The sequence below is a fragment of the Dendropsophus ebraccatus genome, chromosome 3 (assembly GCF_027789765.1).
Source record: "Dendropsophus ebraccatus isolate aDenEbr1 chromosome 3, aDenEbr1.pat, whole genome shotgun sequence".
NCBI lineage: Eukaryota > Metazoa > Chordata > Amphibia > Anura > Hylidae > Dendropsophus > Dendropsophus ebraccatus.
Window position 1 is genome coordinate 49,904,421 of NC_091456.1, and position 24,353 is coordinate 49,928,773.

Genomic DNA, 24,353 nt, shown 5'->3' on the forward strand with positions numbered 1-24,353 from the left:
CGAGATAGAATATCAATAGCTTTTAAACTTACTGTTTGCTTTGAGAACATTAATAACACACTCACTGACACAATTGCATTGTGTGAACATCAGCACATTGCCAAAATATTAGATCGGCTTTACGTACCTGAGCTGTAGGAGTAGCTCTTACTGGGATTGTACTTAAGAGGAATGTTTACGTTTGTTCAAGTTTTTATTTGGTTACACCAAGCCTTATAATGACATGTAAAGGGGTTATCCAGTTAAGCCAAAGAACTTTTTGGCAAGTAAAGAAGCTATACTTACCTCTACCTATCCCACCTGAGAAGATCCCGCCTCGGGCTTGTCTCCAAAACTGGAGACCCTAAGGATGACACTATGGGACTGTGGAGAGGTAAGTATAACTTCTTTATCTGCCTTTGCTCTCCATTCAAAGAATTGACATGTCAAGCGGAGAGCAACGGAAACGGAGGTGTGTGAGTGCTCCCATAGAGAAACAGTGTCACACTGAGGCAGGCAGGATTGCGTTCCACCACGGAATTCTGCCGATTTTACTCCGTGTGAACTGGCCCTAAAAGACTGATACAGATAGACAGACCACCCTGCCTACCAGCTTATAAGGTCAGGCAAGGGACATGAGTGAAGCAGCTGTTCATATATGTATGGAGAAAAAGTATTTATTTATTTTTTTTGCCTACCATCAAAAAGAGGAAGAGCTGTTGCCTCCTTTTGCAAATGGTCTACGGATGCTGAAGTTGCAGCACAAGGAAGAATAGTTGGCTTTGTTGCTCACTAATGCTGAAGTGGTTCTACAGGATTAACTAGTACCTGTTCTCAAAAATCAACTGTTGCCATCCACCCTGTGATGCATTCAAGACAGAACATTAATTACCTATATACCAAATGGTAGAGGAAGACAACATGCTAGAAAAATACAATCAGAGGATGGGCTATGCTTAACCCTTTCAGGTCCAGGTTTATTTTCACTTATGCATTTTAATTTTTTCCTCCTCACCTTCTAACACCCAAAACTCCTTGATTTTTCTATATACAGAGCCATATGATGGCTTATTTTTTGTGGGACTAATTTTACTTTCTCATGACATCTTTCATTTTGCAATAAAAGGTACAGCGAAACAGAAAAAAATGGCATATGTGGGGTGAAATTGAAAAAAAAAGAACCGCAATTAACAAACTTTGGGCAATTTTCTTCTTAAATAATGCAAGTTACAGTAAAAGTGACCGGTTATCTGTATTCTGTTATTCTGTGAGTCAGTGCGATTGCAGCGAAAGCCAATTTATGCTCAGCACCCTTGTGTCCCCGCTCCTAACCTGCTTGGGTTCCAGGGTGCACATATACTATTAAGGCAGGGGTTCTCCCATCCCCTGCCCTGCAGAAGTCTGACAGCTCGCAGCAGTGCCTCACCCTCCAACTCCCCCCCCCCCCCACACAGCCCCTAACCCGCTCCCCTTCTGCCCAGATCAGCCCCTCTCCCCCCCCCTTCTGCCAAGATCAGCCCCTCTCCCCCCCTTCTGCCCAGATCAGCCCCTCCCCCCCCCCCCCCCTTCTGTCCAGATCAGCCCCTCTCCCCCTCCTTCTGCCCAGATCAGCCCCTCTTCCCCCCCCCCTTCTGCCCAGATCAGCCCCTCCCCCCCTTCTGCCCAGATCAGCCCCTCCCCCCCTTCTGTCCAGATCAGCCCCCCTTCTCAGCTTAGCTGAGTGTGCATATGTTTTTAATGGAGAATCTGCATAGCTGTATACCTGTGTATACATGTTTTGTAGTGTGTACATACATACATACATAATACTGCCACTACAGGACATGTATATATGTGTATACAGCTATGTACACACTAGAGGATGAGTATATACAAGTATACAGCTATGTACACACTAGAGGACGTGTATATACAGGTATACAACTATGTACACACTGCAGGACGTGTATACACAGGTATAAAGCTATGTACACACTACAGGATGTGTATATACTGGTATACAGCTATCTACACACTACAGGACATGTTTACATAGATATACAGCTATGTAGTACATAGCTGTATACCTGTATATACACGTGCTGTGGTGGCTGTATACCTGTATATACACATCCTGCAGTGTGTACATAGTTGTATACCTGTGTATACACATCCTGTAGTGGCTGTATACCTGTAATATACACATCCAGGTCTCTGCCAAGACCCCTAATAATAACAAATAATAATAATGACAATAGACTAAATAGCCCAGCCTTGTTTTGATGCTCCCTGAGTTACTTTATAAAAAAAAAAAATCTATTAAAACATAATGTCCCCGGGTTGGCACAGTCAAGTGGGTGTGGCTTGAAAAGGGTGTGGCTTACCTAAGTAGCGTGTCATAATTATCGTCAGTTATCGCTACCGTGGCTACATTAGGCCAATATCGCCCAGCCCTACGCGTGGAAAAGTCTCTTAATTTTGCACAATTTTGCGTCATTTTCCCAGAATTCAGCTTAATATTAAAGTAGTCATGAATTAACAACTATCTAAAATAGTCGCACATGAATTACACAACGACGCCACACTAGAGGTGGTGTTTTTCATCACCTGATGTAAAGCCGGTTCACTCTGTGGGTCAGGTGCAGAGCGCCCAGCTCACGGAATGTAAAAGGTTAAGTAGTGATGCAATTACATCACCACTTACCTCCTGGGGCTGTACAGTAAGGAGCTGTGCATAGCTGCGATCCCCTGCTCTGTACAGACTTCCCATTCAAGAGCAGAAAGCTTCTGCTCTTTAGCTGGCTTTTTGAAATGCGTGGGTGCAGACTAAGCAGGAGGCAAATATTTGATGCCTTCTACCCAACCTGCCAAGAAAGACTAAAGTGGCAATTCTGCAGCCATTATGCAGACACTGCAGCCTATATGCAGCCATGTGTAGACATCGCTGCATAGTGTTAAGTCCGTCGCCATAGAAAGTCTGAATGGGAGGGTGGTGGGGCATGTACCCAAGTCTATACATTTACATTTATGGAAACAGCGGGCACAAGGCATGCCCACTTTACCCATACATAATTTATGTTTTATGTCATTTAAAAAACACAGGGTCCAACATGCTTTTTAAAGTTTAAAAAAGGCCTTCTTTTCCATAACCAGCTGAGTAAAAAACCAAACAGTAGCAGCCTAGTAATACCAGAGTGGGAAGGGCTTTTTATTTTGGCCCTTCCCAGCCTATTAATACCAGTCTGCCATCGCCTAGACCAGGAGAACCATTTTTTGATTCTCCAGGACTGCTGATACTCAGCTCTTCCTGGTACCCCTTTGACAGTTAGTACTGAGGTAATACTGTGAGGGTTAGTGTTAGCCCTTTTATGAGCCAACACTAAGCCCTGACTTAGTAATGGATGCTGTCTATCTGACTGCTTTCACTTCTAAGCCTGAAAAATAAAAATAAAATAAAAAACACCAGAATCTTTTTTTTTAAATTACCACCCCCAGACCCACTCATTGACCATTTAACTTAAAAAAAAAAAAAAAATCCAGTCCTCGACATAGTCCACTAAATCTGATGTGGTCTTCAGAATACAGGTATCTGAAAAAGGAAAAAAAGGAGGTGGGGGGGGGGGGGGGCACCTAATGCGCTTTGCTTTAGGAGACTGGTTAGGGCTCTGTGCATCTAATGCACATTGCCTAGGGGCTAAGTACTGCTCTGGGCGTCTAATGCACATTGCCTAGGGGCTAAGTAATTCTCTAGGCGTCTAATGCACATTGCCTAGGGGGCTAAGTACTGCTCTGGGCGTCTAATGCACATTGCCTAGGGGCTAAGTACTTCTCTGGGCGTCTAATGCACATTGCCTAGGGGCTAAGTACTGCTCTGGATGTCTAATGCACATTGCCTAGGGGCTAGGTACTGCTTTGGGTGTCTAATGCACATTGCCTAGAGGGCTAGGTACTGCTTTGGGTGTCTAAACCTCACTGGGGAGTGGGAAGAATATACTCCCCAACATCAGCATCAGAGAGCCCTATGTTCTGTCCTTCCTCGATTGGGTCTTTCTAAAAAAAAAGTGCTAGACAGCAGCAGCGGATGGAGGTCACATGATGCCGTTGATGCCTCCTGGGGACTGGGTTAGCAAGAAATTGGATAGCTAACCCAGCCCACAGAGACAGAAATCACATGACCTCTATCTGTGAGGTGATGGAATGAGGGAGCTCCTCTGAGACAAAGAGGACACCGAGCTTTTGAGCGAGTGAGTAGGTGCAAAAAGCAGGTCTGAATTCAGGAAGTTGCCTGAAACTGTGTGGTACTTCCCACAGCAACCAATCACAGCTCATGTTATATTTTACCACCACTCATTAAGATATTAAAACCTGAGCTTTAATTGATTGGTGTGAGCTTTAGGGTCCTTTTACACAGACAGATTTATCTGACAGATTAATGAAGCCAAAGCCAGGAATGGATTTGAAAAGGTGAAAAATCTCAATTTATTTATTTATTTTTCCCTTTACACCTGTTCTCTGTTTATAGCCTGTTCCTGGTTTTGGCTTCAATAATCTGTCAGATAAATCTCTGTGTGTAAAATGACCATAGCCAGCTTGATAAATCTGGGCCAATGAGAATATTTCAGGACAATTCTAAGACAAACAACTCGCCACCACAGAAAATAGACTATGCGTGCCCCTAATAGTAAATTGCTTTTTCAATACACCAGTCTATTACTGCCTAGCAGAAATAAACCACAAACAGGAAAAAACCCTGATGATAAATTCCCCCTATTGTTTGTAAAAGAAAAAAAAGCATCTATCTAGCTCAGACTACAGTGTTGAGCCACTGGAAGGCAAGAAGCCAATTTTACTTTTCTATAGAAAAAGAATTCCATTCTGAATCCTAATAAGAATAAATCAATGAATCAACAATCCTTTTCCAGACTATATTAACCTTAACTTGTAATATTTTTATACTATAGAAGTGCACCCAAGCCTCCCTTGTTCACAATGGCCATTTGCTCTGTTAGGGAGTTCCATAGTCTCACTGATCCTACAGTAAAGACTGTAGTATAGACCTTTAATATATTTATACATAGTTAATAGATCAGGGGTAGGGAACCTTGACTTTCCAGCTGTTGCAAAACTACAACTCCCATCATGCCTGGACAGCCAAAGCTTTAGCTTGAGTTTTTTGCTCAAGATACAATATTTTCCACATACAATGGTCCTTCTTGGACCCAAATAAAATTGTAACTTGAGGGACCTCTATACGCGTATATTACACAATTATAAGAAAACATACGTGGTCAGTGCCCAGTCTATATGTTCATGCTTCCTTGTATAATCACATGTGTGTTGAGCTTGAAGGTAAAGGTATTCATACAGAAGATTTGCAACAATAAATATATGAATTTTAACCCCTAGAAGACCCAGGGCATACCCGTACGTTCTAGCGTCACTAGGGGAGTTCAGAAGGGGGGCCGCGCGGCGACCCTGCTTTGAACCGCTGCATTCTCGGGTGCTTTATGCAGCCCGGGACAGCGGCTATTGGTGGGCAAGGTCCGATCGCCGTGCCTGCTAATAAATGCAGCTTTTTAAGCTTTTTAAATGCAGCTGTCAAAGTCGGCATTCTATTGTTTTCGGTTGCATTGTATACTGCATAGGTCTCTATGAGAGATCAGTGTGGCTATACAAGAAGTCCCCCAGGGACTAGTATATGTGTAAAAAAAAAATGTTTTATTATTAATTTAAAAAAAAACTCCCCTAATAAAAGTTTGAATCACCCACTTTTTCCCATTTTATAAATAAAAACAAATAAATAGACATGTTTTGTATTGCTGTGTGCATAATTGCCCTAACTATTAATTAATCACATTCCTGATCTCGCACGGTAAATGGCGTATGCGCAAAACAATTCCAAAGTGCAAAATTGCTAATTTTTGGTCACATCATATCCAGAAAAATTGTAATAAAAATCGATCAAAAAGTCACATATGCGCAATCAAGCATCCGATAGAAAGAAAACATCATGGCGCAAAAAAATTACACCTCACACAGCCCCATAGACCAAAGGATAAAAGCACTATAAGCCTGGGAATAGAGCAATTTTAAAGAACATATATTTTTTTTAAATGGTTTGAATTTTTTAAAAGCCATCAAGTAAAATAAAAGTTATACAAGTACATATCGTTGTAATCGTACTGACTTGAGGAACATATATAACAAGACAATTGTACCCCAGGGCGAACAGCGTAAACCCCCCCCCCCCCCCCAATTAAAAAAAAAAGTTCGTTTTTTTTTTCACACTTCAGTTTTGGTTTTGCATTTGGATTTGCATTTGCAGTTTTGCATTTGGTTTTGCAGTGTACTTTATGCAAAAATTCAGCCTGCCATTACAAAATACAATTAGTGGCGCAAACAATAAGGGCTCATGTGGGTTTCTAGGTGAAAAAAAGGCAAGTGCTATGGCCTTTTAAGCAAAAGAAGGAAAAGGCGAAATTGGCCTGGTCCTTTAAGGGTTAAAGAGAGCTGAAGGAATCTGGTCCTTTTTTCTGTATTACACAATTATGAAATGGAGGCAGATGATCTTGTATCAATCACAATTTTAATTTTAAGTAAAACAAAAATATTTTCTGCAATACCGCAAACACAATATCCTGTATAAGTACTACATTGCAGTGATCTTTAGTTTGAAAGCATGTGTTCTTAACAAATATGTACATCCTTTTAGCTAGTTTAGCAGCACAATGTGCGTATTTGGTTGGCAACAGTGATTTTATGTAAAACACTGTTTTTGTTGTCCGTTTAATGTATCCATTTAAAGGGGGGGGGGGGACTGATGGAAAAACAGATGCAGTTGTATGCCATCCTGCAGCATTGACTCACATTGTATAAAAAAAAACTGATGCAAATGGATCCATTTAAAAAAAAAAAATTGATGTGCACAAAGACATGGTTGACCACTTTTTTTCTGTAGGTTGAAATCAAACGTTCTAAAATAAATACAGTGAAACAAATGCAAAAACGCAGAATCCAGCCTATGTGAAGTACTATTATTAAAATAATAATGAGCTTTACAATCTATTTTTTCCTTGGAAGAATCTCTCCTGACAACACTAATTTACCTTGTGTGGTATTTGGAGCACATGTGAATATCTGAGATTTTGCTGAAAGAACATTTACATTTTAAGGCTATGTTCACACAACATTTGTTTTCATAAAAGTACGTCCGTTATTGCTATCGGCAACAATGGCCGTACTTTGTACGAAAACATACGTTACCTTGCTTTTTATGGGATCCCGTCCGGAGCCTATACACATCGTATATGCCTCGGCCGGGACCACTTGCGGCGCCGCAAAGAACTGACATGTCAGTTTTCTGCGACTGCTATTCAGTGAATAGCAGCCGTAGGAAACCATGTCAGTGCACACTATGAAGCGAGCGGCTCTGGCCACTCGCTTGATAGTGTGCTACGGGGAGTTCTGATGCGGCCGGGATGAGACCGGCTGCTCCGGATCATGGAATGGCCGGTCTCTTATGCCATGTGAACATGGCCTAACTGTGAAAATAACCCTCTAAAAGAAAAAAGCCTGTAGTCCTGGATTGTTTGCAAGAATATCATAGCAAGTTTTCCTAGCTGGTCACGAGTGAGTACCAGCCATTGTCACAATGGGAGCAGCAGGTGAGTACACTTTTTTTTTTTTTTTAAGTTCAACCTGTTCAGAACAGACAGTTTGTTTTGCAGGCACAGTTTAAAGGCAGCCTAATGCTAGTGTGAAAATAATGTAATAAGGGTATCTTCGCGCATACCGAATCCGCTGCGGATCCATTGCCAGTTCTTTGCTATGAGAATACATACTCGCATCGGCATACATTACCTGGCATGCTTTGGGGGTTCCAGGCTGGACGTCCTGCTCGGCTAATCAGTGCGTAGTCCTGCCAAAGCCACTGGTTAGCTGAGCAGGATGTGCAAACGCCGGGAGCCCCCGAAGTAAGCTGGAGCACGGAGCAGGTATTGTATGCTCTGGCCGGCAGGGGTTTACATACATACTTGCAGCAGGATGTCAGTTTCCAGTCAGGATCCAGTACATGTGAAGGCACCCTAACACAGCATCTGGGCAGAGAACACTCTCATTGGCCAGTATAGAACATGTGACTTCCAGTGTGCTCACAGAATCAGCGCACATGTGATTAGAGCATGTCACTCAAGGGGATTGGCCTAATTACGAAGATTAGAACTAGCAGAGCACCTTGGGATGATGGAAATTTGGGGATGTAGTGTCACAAAATGGGTCTGGAGCAGAAAATACAGGAGATGCCAATAAAAAAAAGATATTGAACTACAACACTTCCGACGTGGGGAGGGGGGTTATTAGGGGTATGAAAGGTAGCACAATCATTCACAACCTGCAATAAATGTATATTAGAAAGCAAAATAACTTGCTAAAGGAATTCTTTGCTGTATAATTTTCTGCCACCGGACTATCCCTTTAACTAAGAGCTACTGTGATTTTATTCTGCCTATTTGATTGCTGATGCATCAGTTTTTCTTAATTATGAAGGCTTGTCCCCATGCTCCCCCATAATTTTAATGCAGCTTAAGGGTATGTTCACACTGAGCAAAAGAGAGGGAATTCATCGCTGTGGATCCCGCCTGCCTTAGTGTCTCTATGGGATGGCTCGAGCGCCTCAGCTCAAAGAATTAACATGTCGATTCTTTGAGTGGAGAGTGGTGGAAGTGGAAGCGCACAAGCCATCCTATAGAGACACTGTGTAACACTGAGGCAGGCAGGATTCCGCCACAAGATTCTGCATGTTTTACTCAGTGTGAACAGGCCCTAAGTGGTGATTCAGTCCATAAGAATGGGTGCATCCAAAATCAAGTAGGCAGAATTAAATTCTCTGGAAGCTGCCTAATGAATAAAATAATTTTGCAAAAAGATTAAAGCATGTTCTGCAATTCTTCAGATAAATTCTTTAAATAAATGTAATATGCTCTATTATCTGGGGCATCTAAGGGGATCCTTTGCATATGCTGTAAACTCATTTTAAAATACTTGCATATTCTATTAATTTTTTTTAAGTGACAATCTTTTAAAATCTATAGCTGTAATCTTGTCCCAAAATAAGATACACTATTTGTAGGGCATTCTGCCTATAAACATAGCACTAGACGTGATGGACAGCTGTAGTGCCATCATGTTTGTTATGCTTGACTTATAGAGAATGTTGAGTCAGTCATTTCAATTTCTGCTTATGATGCACTTCATGTATTTGATTTAAATTTTGATCAAAATGACCTTATTGAATAAAGTTCTCTTTAGACAGGTCACTTAACTTTAAAGACAGGTGGTAAAAAGTCTTAACCAGAGTGCTCAACTCTGTTAAGGATGTAAATGGATTAAAAGCCTTTTCATAGTTATAATTAACCCTTAGGGGACACAGCCAGTTTTCATTTTTGCGTTTTCGTTTTTCCCTCCTCGTGTATATAAGGCCATAGCGCCTGCATTTTTCCACCTAGAGACCCAAATGAGCCCTTATTTTTTGCGCAACTAATTGTACTTTGCTAAGGCAGATGTAATTTTTGCCTAAAATGTGCCGGGAAACCAGAAAAAAATTATATGTGTGGTGAAATTGAAAAAAAAAACGCATTTCTTTTATTTGGGGGAAATGTGTTTTTACGCCATTCGCCCTGGGGTAAAACTGACTTGTTATGCATGTTCCTCAAGTCGTTACGATTAAAACGATATGTAACATGTATAACTTATATTGTATCTGATGGCCTGTATAAAATTCAAACCGTTGTTAACCAATATACGTTCCTTAAAATCGCTCCATTCCCGGGCTTATAGCGCTTTTATCCTTTGGTCTATGGGGCTGTGCGAGGTGTCATTTTTTGCGCCATGATGTGATCTTTCTATCGGTACCTTGATTGCGCATATATGACTTTTTGATCGCTTTTTATTACAATTATTCTGGATTTGATGCGACCAAAAATGCGCAATTTTGCACTTTGGGATTTTTTTGTGCTGACGCCGTTTACCGTGTGAGATCAGGAATGTGATTAATTAATAGTTCGGGCGATTACGCACGCGGCGATAGCAAACATGTTTGTTTATTAATTAATTTATTTATTTTTATTTATAAAATGGGGAAAGGGGGGTGATTCAGACTTTTATTAGGGGAGGGGGTTTTGTGTTATTAAAAATACTTTTTTCTTTTACTTTAGACATATACTAGAAGCCCCCCTGGGGGGCTTCTAGTATATGCACTCTGATCTCTCATAGAGATCCATGCAGTATAGTTATACTGCATGAATCCATGAGATCGGTGTTCTATTACTTTTGGCTGCTGCAGCCAAAAGCAATAGAATGCCGAGCCGGGATCAGCGCCATTACGGAGCAGACCCCGGCCCGGTATGGATGCAGGGATCGCCCCCCCGCAATCGCGCCGCAGGGGGGCGATCCCCCCACTAGACCACCAGGGATGTATAACCGCAAGTATTTAGAAGCAGCTGTCAACTTTGACAGCTGCTTCTAAGTACTTAATTAGCGGGCACGGCGATCGGACCGTGCCCGCTAATAGCCGCGAGCCCGGGCTACTCGCGGCACCCGGGATCGCGGCAGTTCAGAGGGTGGTCGCCGCGCGACCCCCCTCTGAACTCCCATAGCGGCACGAGGACGTTAAATAACGTCCTGGTGCAGCTATGGGTTAAGTGTCTTTTTATTCCCCCCCCCCCTTTATTATATAAAGTACACGGGAAGGGGGGTTTACTATATTCCCTGTCGTCCCCTTAGCAGCACAATTGATGGGGTGTTTTCAACCCTGTGAGCCCGTCGAACGAGGGAATATTTTAATGAACAAATTAAAGATTTACATAACTACTCCCCAGAAGAGAATATGTCTGCAGTTGGTTTGCTTACAAGTAAATCTATTAGAAATTAAAACAAAATCATTCCTTTACTCCATACCATTTAGACCCAGTATGAAATAAATTCACTAGTGCTTACCAGTTCCTTTGGTATAGAATCTACTAAATTACTCCCCAGTGTGCCTATAATCATAAGAACTGAATAACATTTAGACAAGTATTGAAATGAAACATGGAAAGTATTCACTTTATATTATATACTGTGTTTATATTCAGTTGCAGATTATTTTCATTATTATTTATTTTATTACATTACTTCAACAATATCTCCAACCTTAAATATTTTTTTCCGCCGGTTCACACAATGTTTTATTTTCACTAAGGATTACAGCCGTATTTTGGTATTATTTTACTGTGTGTGAATACACACACACAGACACACACGCACAGACACACACACACATTATTATTATTATTATTATTATTATTTTTTTTTTAGAAAATCTTAATTACACATTTGATGTTCTGTACTACAAGTCTACTTACATTGACATGTACATGTCATACACTTAAATATAATGGGGCAGATGTATCACCTGTGCAATTTTTTGGGCCTGCATTTTTTGTTTTACATGCTGCTCAAAAACACCCACAACTTGCACAAAATATGTCATTAGGCGCAAATTTCGCAATTTTTGTGCTAAAGTATTTGGCTAAAACAGTTTGAAATATGAAAATATGAAATATTAAAATATGAAACCGCGGCCCATCCACACACAATTAAACTGCTTAGAAGTACTGCAAATGCTTTTATAAATCTTGAGCAAATTTTTATGCCTTGCACAAAAGCTCATTATTAGCCAACATAGTAGTGCAAACTCAATTATACATGTGCCCCAATATGTTAGAAATAGTAACAATAGTCTAATTACAAAAGAAAATAATCTTCAAAGACAACCTCAAAGGGACAATTTTAGGAAGGAAAATGCCAGGGAAGCGTTGTTGATTGAACTTCAATTTCATATCTCTTAAATCTGTACATTAAGTGACACTTTTGTAGTATAACAGGGTGCAGAATCTGGGGGGAAAAAAAAAACATTGATCATGTTGTGACCAAGACCACAAGTGTTAAAATGTGTTACTTTTTATTGCAGAAATCAGTAGTATAAGCCATTTTAAGAAACTCTGTAATAGGTTTTATCAGCCAAAAAAGCCTCCTTCTGTACTCAAGAAGCAATTTCCCAGCCTCCCCCCCCCCCCCCCGACTTCTTATCTGTGCATTATCAGGCAAACACGTCTTCATTACTGAGAAGCCAGTGAAGACGGACTCTGCTCTCTCCATTCTATCCTTATGGAGGGGGGAGGGGCTGAGGGAGATGAGGGAGCAGGAAGAGGTGACATGAAGGTCAGCTGTTTGTAGACTCTCTGGGCACCTAAAACGCAGGATTCTGGGGTCAGAAAGGTCAGTGCTTATCTATGAACTTACTGAGAGAAGATTGCAGGGTGTTGTGCTTTGCAAGACTGCTCCGTGCTCAGTCACTCCTAACAGCCCCTCCCCTCTCCATAGCCACATAAATGGAGACAGAAATCCTGCTTCTTCTGATGTGAGGGGGTAGGCTGGGAGATTGCTTTTTCAGTCCAGAAGGAAACTCTTTTGGTTTATAAAACCTATTACAGAGTTTGTTAAAATCGCTTGAACTGTTGATATTTAATGTTTTCAAAAAAATGGCCCTGAAATGACAGTTACGCTTTAAGTTTTTCTAAATAAATAGATGACCTTTTCTGATTTTTTTTTTCTAATTTGGAGTAGCTACACTATTTATGCCAGATTATTTTCTAAGTTTTCATTTGCACTCTCCCAAAGCACCACTGAAAGGGAGTAAGCCATTTGAATATACAAGAGCATGATTGAGTTGTAAGCATTTAAAAAAGAAAAAAAAACATACTTTAAAATACTCACTGGTTCACCTATATTGACAATATGTACAGTTAGTGTGTGAATGGTCCATAAAGGTTGTGTGGTCAATAAATTTGTGTTCTTAAAACTTCTGTGTTCACAATAGTACCTGTATTTCAGAATCCAAATCCAATAGGAAAATTTCACCTTTTGGAATTTTCCAAAATATTCCCAGCCAATTGTTCTTTTCTTGTTGGACACATTGACAAATCTTACTATTTACAGGGGGTGGGGGAACAGCTGCAGCCTTTAAAAATTACAAACTAATAAAATATTTAAAAAGGTAATAACTGCAGCAAAAATTCACAATGAAAGGCAGCTCGCCAAAGTTTTGGGGAGTTGATGACTGGGATTAAGAGAAAGTAAAGCTATTGAATAGGTTATTTAGCTCTGTATACACAAACTAAAAGGGAGGAGCTAACATGTCATGTAATAAACTGGCTCAATAGAGAGACGATCCAAGATATAATCAATACACTGAATGTAAACAAAGTTCCACAACCTGATGGATTACACTTAGAGAACTCAGTTTTGTAATTTTTGTACCTCTGTATTATTTGGTGACTGGTATTCTGCCAAGGGTCTGGCATAAGGCAAATGTAGTGCCAATCTTCATCTTTTTTGTCTTTTAAAGCGGCACTATCGTCAAGTTCAGGCCAATGAACCTGCTGATATCACCCAGCCACTCTTAATCTTAGGACTGTTTACCTCACTGCTGTTATTCCTATTTCTGTTGGCTCCGGTATTGCTATTTTGGATACGCTAATCCATGGGTTAGGAGCATTCTGGGCATTGACCATCTGCACGAAACACCCGCCCGACAACCCTGACCCCCCCCCCCCAAACCCCCCTACTACACATATTCACATATGCATAGTTACGCCACCTGTTACTGAAGCAGCCTGTAACAAGCGGCCTAACTATGCATAGTGGGGGGGGGGTAGGCTAGGCGAGTCGAGCAGCTGCTCTGGGCAGATGGGCAATGCTCAGAATGATCCTAATGCATGGATTAGCATATCCAAAATGATCAAAAAGTGGCACAATACCAGAACTGACAAATAAGAATAACAACAGTGCAGTCCTAAGGTAAAGAGTGGCTGGGTGATATCAGCAGGTTCATTGGCCAGAACCTGACGCTTTGAATATTTTAGTAGGCTTTTTCTTATGAATGTCACTGCAATTTTTTTTACTAATTCATGTTAAAAATAGATATAAAGGAACTATTAAATGTGTGCTCATATGGTGTACTTTACCCCTTTCAACAAGATCTGTAATGTAGGCTTTTATAAATTCTTTCTCAAACTGTTCCTGGTCTTGATTATTTTCCTCTTCATTTTCAATATCTATCCTTTCATTTCCTTCAATGGGATTATCAAGTAGCTTGACATATCTGGAAAAAAAGAATATGATCATTTGGATTTTCTGACTTGTATCTTTATCTAAACAACATCAACATCTAATAAAGTAACTTTTGTTGTATAATCTATTTTTTAAAATGTGGCTACTAGGTGTATTTTCTTGATATAGTGTGCCGTCATTACAGACACAGGTTAAACGTGCACATGTGATGTTTTACGATCAGACAATTTTTTATAATAATCTGATAATTATGGTACATAATATTCCTGTGGGATTCAGGCTTTAAAAAGAGATTATATATGCATAATCAATGAACATTTAGTTCATTAAAGGCCCTATTACACACAAATTTATCTGACATGAAGCCAAAGCCAGGAACAGACTATAAACAGGAAACAGATCATATAGGAAAGATTGAGATTTCTCCTCTGTCTAAATCTATTCCTGGATTTGGCTTCAATATTCTGTCAGACAAATGTGTGTGAAATAAGGCCTTAAGTCCTGAAAAACCTCTAGACTTTTATCTAAGACTTGGAAATGAAAAAAATATTGTACATTTTGCTGTTTGTTGTTCGGAAAGCACACCCTTTTCCATTTTACTAATTTAGGTAAACCCCTATTCTACATTTATATGAAAATGTATTAATAGTGTATGTATAGTTTTACCATAGTTCGGGAACTACAATATGTACATTTTCTAGTCTTTTGCAGTCCATGTAATTTAAAGTAAAGATGAGAAAATGTGTTAAGTAACTTACACAAGACTATTACAGTTTTCATATTTATGATTTTAATAAATGTATGCATAAGTAAAGTAAACCCTTGCTTACATATTCATTGTGTGCATTCACAAGTTATAAGTTTGAGTGCTTTACCATACTATATTTCATTCTATCATCTCTAACTACTAATTTATGCAATACATAACCTATGTCGCATATAATCTTCTCATATAGCATGCATGATTTGTGCAATGGTCACATGTAAACGGGAAATATTAATATTTGCGTTCTTGTTTGCACACAGTAACATGAAAAATATATTTTGTTCCTTAGTCATTTATGGGCCTATGCCTACATTTGCCAGTACACTGTATAAAATATTGTTCTATAGCAAAGGGCAGTTACACTTAAAAACACAAGTGCAATGTTTCCTGTTGATTTTCTCTCTGCTAAAAGTTCCAGTAAAATATTATTTGGGGAGTCATCCCAAACCTAACTTCAGTTGAAAAAAAATATATTTTCTTTATATTTTTCTTTAAAATATCATATAGAATATGATCATAGATGTCTAATGCTGACATTTATGTTCATCTATGTTCATGCTCTGTGTTAGAAAAAAGGTGACAAAATGAAGAATACAATGTTTTACTATAGAACCGTTGTGCTGGATTCACTATGGTTTACACATAATGATTCTACTGCTACTGCAGCTTCCAGCAATCTGTGCACAGGGTGTCTCCAGGGGGGCATTTGAAGAGCTGACTGTGCTTTGCAGCTTCTTTGATACCTTCAATTGTCTATTTCAGGTAAGAATGTAAAAAATTATATTTTTTTTATCTATTGTCTATTAATCTGAACAACTTACTTCAAAGAGGGATTTTCTGTAAGCGCAGAAGGTATTTCAACCAAGTTGTCACCACTGACGACCAGTAATTTCAAATTAGAGAGATTTGTGAGCTCAAACGGCAAATAGGTAATTGTATTCTTTTGTATCAGCAAGGTCTCAAGTTCTTCTAATCTGTAAAGTAAAATACATACTTCATTCTAAAAATCAAGGACGTAGTCAGTGTGTGAGTTTTTATGGCACAAATCTGTACGTAATGACATATTAGGTAGTGACCTTACTTCTCTCCTTTACTGATAAGCAACTTAATTACAAATACCTATCATTATTTAACCCCCTCATGACCGAAGGTCATTAATGCACGGATGTCTAGGACAAATTGAAGCAACGATCCTCCTCATCTTCTAAGAGCCAAAGCGCTTTTATTTTTTCCACCTGCAGGCCTGGTTGGGGTGTCATATTTTTTTTTGTCTGTTTTCCAGTGGCTTATCTACCATGGAGACAGACCATGCAACTGCTGTGGGGTCCTTGCGGCAGTGCACAGCTGGGAGAACGAACAAATGCTAGGGGACTGCACCGGGCTAGGTGAGTATGTGGGGGCCTGTACTGGACTCATGGGGCCCTATGAATAGCTGCTCCCCTGCTGTTCACCCCTGTATAGTATAAGCTCCTTTACTTAGTCAGTGTAGGGACCATTACCCAGTTGTTGGCCACCCGTTAGTTCCAACACTCCTATTAGGTAGGGAAAGCTAGGGCTGCACTGTCCCTACCAATTACAGAACCACAGGCCAATTACTTGTTACTTTTTGTTGTAATCCTGCCCATGTTGATAAATAGAAGATTGCTGAAAAGTGAAAAGAATCAACTTTTTTCTAAACCTAATGGTAGACACGTGAGACTTTATCGGAAGGCTGGGACACGTTTTTAGACTGACTGGGGTGGTGCATGTCCACTTCATTTCTTTACTCTTGTCTCAACACCTCCCGCCCCCTTTTTTTCCTGTTTGGTTACCCATTTTTGAGACACACAGAATGTGACATATGCACACATTAGTAATTTACCCATGTTGTAAGATTTATGCTGGATTTTATAGTATGCATATTATGGTTGAACAATACACTTTGAAGATTTATCATTCTATTTTGGATGCTGTTTGACTTTCTTTGGATGTTATGTATGCAAGCCTACAACTACCTGCTTTTTGATATATACTTGTGCTGTCGAACACCTTTTTCGTTTGGTTATGTCATTAGGCATCTCAAAAGTTATTGATCATTGCAGGACTCGCTGCTGAGACCTGCAACAATCCTGAGATTCAGCTTGGGAGAGAGCACTGTGGGGTGCTCTACTCGCTGGCCATCCAAAGAGCCAATTCCTTTGTTTCAAAAAGTGTAATTAAGCAAAACAGTCGCACCTGATTGACAACCAGCTGTATCTCAGGATCGCAGCAGGTCCTGGCAGATCTGAGATCTGATGTCATGACAATAGTTATTACACATGACCGTAAGGCTTTAAATACAGTAGGTAGTGACATTGGAAAAATTTAAAAAAGAACAAAAAAACCCCACCAAATTTCACAAAAAACTTCATTATCTGATAATATATATGACCTAAAAAATAGAATGAAATGTAATTGTAACAAATATATAATTATATGTGCTAGTAATTACTTTAGATATATAATTAACAAAGAAATTAAAAATGCATTTTGACATTCTGTAATATTAATGTCACAATTAGTTTTTATTAAATATATAAATATATATATATATATATATATATATATATATATATATATATATATAAATAAATACAGTTTACTCTATATCCTACACTTCCTGACACTAACAGGATAAGAAAGTGGTTGTTGGCTACAGCACAGAGCTACATGCTGTGCAGTACACTTACATCTGCATTCATTCTGTGCTGGCCTGGCTCCACCTCCTGTAGACATACTCCTTCCTTCAATCACTCTAAGGCTGCGTTCACACTACGTATATTTCAGTCAGTATATTTCAGTCAGTATTGCAACCAAAACCAGGAGTGGATTAAAAACACAGAAAGGATCTGTTCACACAATGTTGAAATTGAGTGGATGGCCGTCATTTAATGGCAAATATTTGCTGTTATTTTAGAACAACGGCTGTTATATTGAAATAATGGCTGTTATTTACTGTTATATGGCGGCCATCCACTCAATTTCAACATTGTGTGAACAGATCCTTTCTGTGTTTTTAATCCACTCCTGGTTTTGGTTGCAATACTGACTGAAATATACATATACTGACTGAAATATACGTAGTGTGAACACAGCCTAATGCTGTATTGAGGAAAGAGAAAGTCTGATGGGGGAGTTCTGCTGTGCCACTACTGTTTAAGGGCAAGGTAAGGAGAAGCAAGTCGTGCTGCTTGACTAATAAGGTCCCAATACACCTTACACTTTAGATGGGCGATCCCACTGCTTTTAGGTGTATGGGGCAGTTCTGAACAACCAATGACAGATGATGCTAGTGGTGATAAAACTTAGTATCCTAGGGTATGAATTTATTTAGGGCACTCCGATAACCTTAAAACATAGCAGATTTTTCACCATTGTTTCCTAAAAAGACCTACAAAATTGATATCTGCTCCAATTTTTAGTAATTTTAAGCCCAATGTGTCTCACAAAAAGCTGCTGAGAGGTCCGCTTTAAGAATATCTGTATGTGTAGCGTTACAGTTTGCATAAACTAATGGCAACTTTATAAAATTTACAATTTCAAGCAACTTCATAAATCCCAACATTCCTCCCTACTGTACATAGGACATATAAGTTACTGTTACACAGCGTGTAACATGTGGCCCCAGTAAAATAGCTAAGATATCTGTGCGATAATGTCAAGTTTCCCGAATAATATTGACAATGTGTAAAACTGAGTTGAATCGAGTATGACAATGCAATGAGATTTACTTTGAGCGATAAAAGTTAAATTATTTCATGAGCTTAATCTATCTACTAGCACACAATGAAAACAATGAAAGTGAAACATAATCCATTGCTATAGTGTAAAGTATTAGTTAATAATGAATGTCATCAAAATGTAAATTAGCAAAATGCAATCAGAAATTCAATTCTAATCTTGTAACGTTCATCATGTTTTAGATATAATAGAAATTATGTTTTACTGTAGATTGAATAATCAACATCTTGAATGCACCCAGACCAATACCTAACTATATTAAAGGGAACACTGCACTTCGGAGATTTAAAGACTTCTATGAAGAGTCAAAGGGGCGTGCACCAGACTCAGCAGTGCTGTGGTCTGGCAGCCTACACTTTGAACAGTACAGGTGTGAGATTTGCATACAGGGATTGAACAGTACAGGTGTGAGATTTGCATACAGGGATTGGCGCAGGAAATCAAGCCATGCATATTAATCAAGGAGGGAGAGTAAAAGTAATAAAATGTGCCAGACTCTTCTTAGATGTCTTTGAGTTTTCAAAATGCAAGTTTTCCGTTTTGATAATATGAACACCTAATACAAAGGTAATATTTATATTCATGAACAAGCAGCTATATCACATTGTCAGCAACTTGGGTCACGTCTAAATGTTAAGAGAATCTTTTTAATCTTGGGATAACTTGAAGGATGAAGGAAAACTGTACCATGTGTAGTGCAGTTACTATTTCTCTCTTGGTGCATTCCTAATGCCCTTACTTGGCAGGCTGTGGGGGAAGCTGACATCACTTCCTGTACATGCCCTCAGAGTTTAGGAGAACTGCAGATAACATAAGCAGAGGATTGGGGCTAATTGCTGCAAAAAAATCTTTTAAAAATAAAAGGAGGATCCCACAGACTACCCAAGTAAGTCTGCAAGTATTTTTTTTAAGACACTTGATGATGGGTATGCTTTAAAGACATGTTTTTCAGATCAAGTAGAAGAAAAAAATATGTAGTCAGTCTGTGTTGGGAAAAAAAATAACAGAACCACAAAGTAATTTGCATGTCGAAAACAAATATCAGTTTAAGGCTCTGTTTACATGTTTGTTTTCAGCCATATATTTGGATGGCCGTCATTTTTTTTATGTGAAAATACAGCCGTATTTTGATAATTGCGGCCCTAATGATGGCTGTCCAAAAATACAACTGTAAACAATCGTTGTGTGAACTAAAAATTGGAGAATTGCCTACAGTTAAAAGGGAAAGTGCTTACAGGTCTTTTGAAGCTATAGACTAGACCAGTGCTTCTCAATTCCAGTCCTCAGGCCTCACCAACAGGTCATGTTTTGAGTATTTCCTTAGTATGTCACAGGTGATATAATTATACTCAGTGCATCAGGTATTCTCACAGGTGTCCTTTGTATGAGATATCCTCAAAACATGACCTGTTGGTGAGGCCTGAGGACTGGAATTGAGAAGCACTGGACTAGACCATGTTCTAAAAAAGAAAGTTGACAGATAAAACAATGGAATGGATTATACATTCTTTAAAAATTTTAATCTGAAAGGGAGTGTGACGAAAGATGTTGGTTGGTTGAAACAAAATGTGGGTATAAAAAGATAAGACATATGGATAAACTAAAGTAGATGTCATTGTAATAGGATTGGAAACTCAAAACAATATATAATAAAACATATGGGCAAAAACAGGAGTCAATGGGGGAGATTTATCAAACTGGGGTGAAGTATAATTGTCTTAGTTGCCCCTAGCAACCAATCAGATTCCACCATTAATTTTTCAATGAATTTTTGAGAAATGAAAAGTAGAATCGGATTGGTTGCTAGGGGCAATTAAGACAATTCTACTGTACACCAGTTTGATAACTTTCCCCCAATGTCTCTACATAGGGATGTAGGAAACCAAATGAATCAGTTGGGGTTTGCAAAAAGACATTTCAAATGAACGCAACCAAGGTCACAATGAGCTAAAGAGAAGCAATCATTAAGTGTGGAAGATTGGATAAAAGTGATATTTAGTGCTAAATTAGCAATCTGGATTGGCCAAAGAGATGATGTTAGGACTTTTGTCTGTTTTTCTGTACTTGACCTGGAAAAAGATATTGTTTAAGGAATGTCTTACAAATGTGAGTGTTCAGCTATTAAACATTTATTTGTGTTACATATGTTATTTGCCCATTTTCTACAAAGTAAAAAAGCCATTGTATATTTTTGCCATGGGTTGTTTGTTAGGTTACGTTCACACAACGTATGTTTTGCATTTGCAACAACAGCTGTGACTTATACAAAACATACGTTGTATTGGAATGAATGAAATCCCGGCCGGAGCGTATACACATATTATACGCTCCGACTGGGATTCCATCCAGCCGCATGGAAAACTGACATGTCAGTTTTCTGTGGCCGCTATTCATTGAATATCGGCCGCACAAGAAATGTCAGTTCACTCAATAGAGCAGGTGACTCCGGCCGGACACTCCATTGTGTGCAGCGGTAAATTAGGATGTGGGCGCACACGGGTTCGCCCGCATTCGGATTCACCTGAAATAAAGATCATCCGGACGGTATTGCAATACCGGCTGGGATGATCTTCAGTAACACTGGCTGTTCTGTGACCCAGCCGTAGTGTGTAGTGTGGCCTTAAACCCGGCCTTAAAGCGACTCTGTACCAACAATCTGCCCCCCCCCCAAAAAAAAAAAAAACACTTGTACCTTCAGATAGCTGCTTTTAATCCAAGATCTGTCATGCGGTTAGTTCGTTTGGTGGTGCAGTTATTGTCCTAAGAAACAACTTTTAGGCCGGGTTCACACTACGTATATTTCAGTCAGTATTGTGGTCCTCATATTGCAACCAAAACCAGGAGTGGATTGAAAACACAGAAAGGCTCTGTTCACACAATGTTGAAATTGAGTGGATGGCCGCCATTTAATGGCAAATATTTGCTGTTATTTTAAAACAACGGCTGTTGTATTGAAATAATGGCAGTTATTTACTGTTATATGGCGGCCATCCACTCAATTTCAACATTGTGTGGACAGAGCCTTTCTGTGTTTTTAATCCACTCCTAGTTTTGGTTGCAATATGAGGACCACAATACTGACTGAAATATACGTAGTGTGAACCCAGCCTTAAACTGGCAATCCTGAATATCTGTGCCTTAACTTTGCACCACCCCTCTATCCCTCTTTCCCACCCTTTTCATCATTAGGAATGCCCCTAGAACTTTTTCTCCTGATTGAACACTGCACAGGTGCCTTAACGATCCAGCCCATGTGCTGTGCTGACACAGGTGATGAATAGTAGAAAATCTGCCTGGAGCATTCCTAGTGATGAAGAAGGTGGGGGGAGGGACAGAGAGGGTCTGCCAGCCTAATGCATACACAATCTAGGCTACGGCAGTTTGACACAGGGCTGCCAGTTTAAAAGTTGTTTTTTAGGACAATAACTTCATCACCTGCCGAACGGACCCCAGGACAGATCTTGGATTAAAAGCAGCTATCTGATGGTACATGTGGTTTGGGGGGTCAGATTGTGGGTACAGAGTCGCTTTAACTTGTAAGAAGAAGAAATAGTCCCTGAAATTATCCCTCTATTTTTGTACAATATAGTACAATATTTAATCTTTTCTCTGTCAATAAATTGTGTGTGCAAATCAATCTAAAATATGAAACTTAACCTCAAGACAGCACGAATAGCATTTACCTGTCTATATCCTGTGGAAGATCCTTTAAGTTGTTACTGCTGATGTCCAACCATTGCAAACTTGACATCCGCAAGACACAAATTGGGATAGAAGAGAATTTGTTTGCTGACAGATCAACATAAGTGACCTTTTTCAAACTACTCAACTGGAAAAGAAACAACAAGCAATAATGACAATGGCAGAGACAGTCCACTCAGTTAAAGAAGTGCACAATTTATATATTCAAAGCAGTTCTTTGTTATTTTAGTATTCTTTCAGGTTTGTAAATTTTAGGGGTTGGATTTTTTCAAATATTCCATAGTTACACAAATTATAGGTAGGGATAAGCGAACCGGCCGAGGTTCGGGTTCATATGAACCTGAACTATCGGCTTCTGATTCTCGCTGTCTGCCCGCTCCGTGGAGAGGGTGGATACAACCTTGAGGACCGCCTGGAAAACTGGGATACAGCCATAGCCATAGGCTGTATCCCAGTTTTCTAGGCGGTCCTGAGGCTGTATCCACCCTCTCCACGGAGCGGCCAGACAGCGGGAATCAGAAGCCGATAGTTCAGGTTCATATGAACCCGAAACTCAGCCGGTTAGCTCATCCCTAATTATAGGGATTATCAAAGTTAAACTTCATATCTTGTGGTTTATACTACTATACTATAATACTGGTATTATACTATAAAACTAACATTATACTATAATATCAAACTATGAATACATCTAGCTATATAAACAATTTCATATTGAATGCAGTTTACAGATTCCAGGGAATTTCTTTGTGCACCTCTTTCTCAGATGATCTGGCAGTCAATTTTAACCTACCGGAGGCACCTGACTACTGTTTAGGGAAGCAGCTACATACTGTGGGCGGCCATACTGGACGCACCTTACTACCTACTGTATAGGAAAGCAACTACATACGGTTGGTGGCTCCCTACCTACTGGGGGATATTTGCCTACTGGGGGCACATATCTACCTATGGGAGGGGCACATGGATACCTACAGGGTGCAGCTACCTACTGGGAAGGCACCAACTACCTACTTGGGGTTGCCTATCTACCTGTATGGGGCATGTGGCTACCTACTGGGAGGGGTGGCATATATCTACATGGAAGTGCATAACTACCTATGGGGTACAACTAATGTGGAAAAAATCGTGGCCCACATATATTCCTACTGGGGAACATCTACCTAATGGGGGCAGTTAACTACCTACTCATCACACGTCTCTACTGTAGGTTAACCTATCTGCCAAATACATTATTACCATTTGGGGCACTTTAAGTGAATTAAAGGTTTAGCTGACATTGAAAATGAGCAGAGCCTATGATGTTTGTTTGACAGATTCTATGGATGTGGTGGATGGGAGTAGTAGTCATGGTGGTCTGGGCCAGATGGAAAAAAATAAGAAAAGATAAAGTTTAAAGGGAACGTGCCATTATGTACATTGCTTTAAAATTTTTATATCAATAGACTGGTGCAGGGATGCCGATGCCGTGGTCTTTTTTTTTTCAATAGCATCCCGGTTCCCGCGCATGGTGCCGGTCTATTCCCTGGCACCGGCCTAGCCTGAAGCACTGAAAGCGGGCCTGTCTGCCCTCCCCTCTGTGACATGGCTCCATTAGAATCAATGGAGCTGCATCAGAAAGTGATTTTGTCAAACAGGGGGTGGGTGGATATTGGAAATATACCATGTGCAGGAATCGGGCTGTGTTTAAAAAAAAAAAAAAAAAAAAAGGCAGCACTGACATCCCTGCGTCGGTGTTAGTCTATTGATGTAAAAATCTTAAAGTGATGTACCCTATAGTACATTTGCTTTAAAGAAGACACCACCAACTCACTGAATTTAATGGTATGTAATCAGTATCAGTTATACAGTCTGCAGAGTTTGTGTATCTACCACTATATGTTCATTATATGGGGTAATATTAGTCTATACATTGTATAGGGTGTTTTGTTTAGTAACACTGTGGAGGTAATATTTAGATACTTTGTTGTTATGCTCTGTAGTCATGATGTTGCAGTAT

General features: G+C 39.6%; 2 protein-coding genes across 3 annotated transcripts in view; one reads left to right on the plus strand and one right to left on the minus strand.

The window, feature by feature from the left end:
- LOC138785607 (myosin-6-like) overlaps positions 1 to 24,353 on the plus strand; it is a 452,023-nt gene that overhangs the window by 28,930 nt on the left and 398,740 nt on the right. The gene's annotated exons all lie outside the window — the stretch shown is intronic.
- LRRC2 (leucine rich repeat containing 2) overlaps positions 11,081 to 24,353 on the minus strand; it is a 183,101-nt gene continuing 169,828 nt past the window's right edge. For both annotated transcript variants that reach the window (XM_069961713.1, XM_069961714.1), the window contains exons 6-9: positions 22,336 to 22,481; positions 15,715 to 15,867; positions 14,022 to 14,158; positions 11,081 to 11,889 (exon numbers count right to left, since the gene is read on the minus strand). In XM_069961713.1, the coding sequence (XP_069817814.1) occupies positions 11,840 to 11,889; positions 14,022 to 14,158; positions 15,715 to 15,867; positions 22,336 to 22,481 (486 nt within the window). In that variant the 3' untranslated portion in view covers positions 11,081 to 11,839. The remainder of the gene's footprint in view (positions 11,890 to 14,021; positions 14,159 to 15,714; positions 15,868 to 22,335; positions 22,482 to 24,353) is intronic.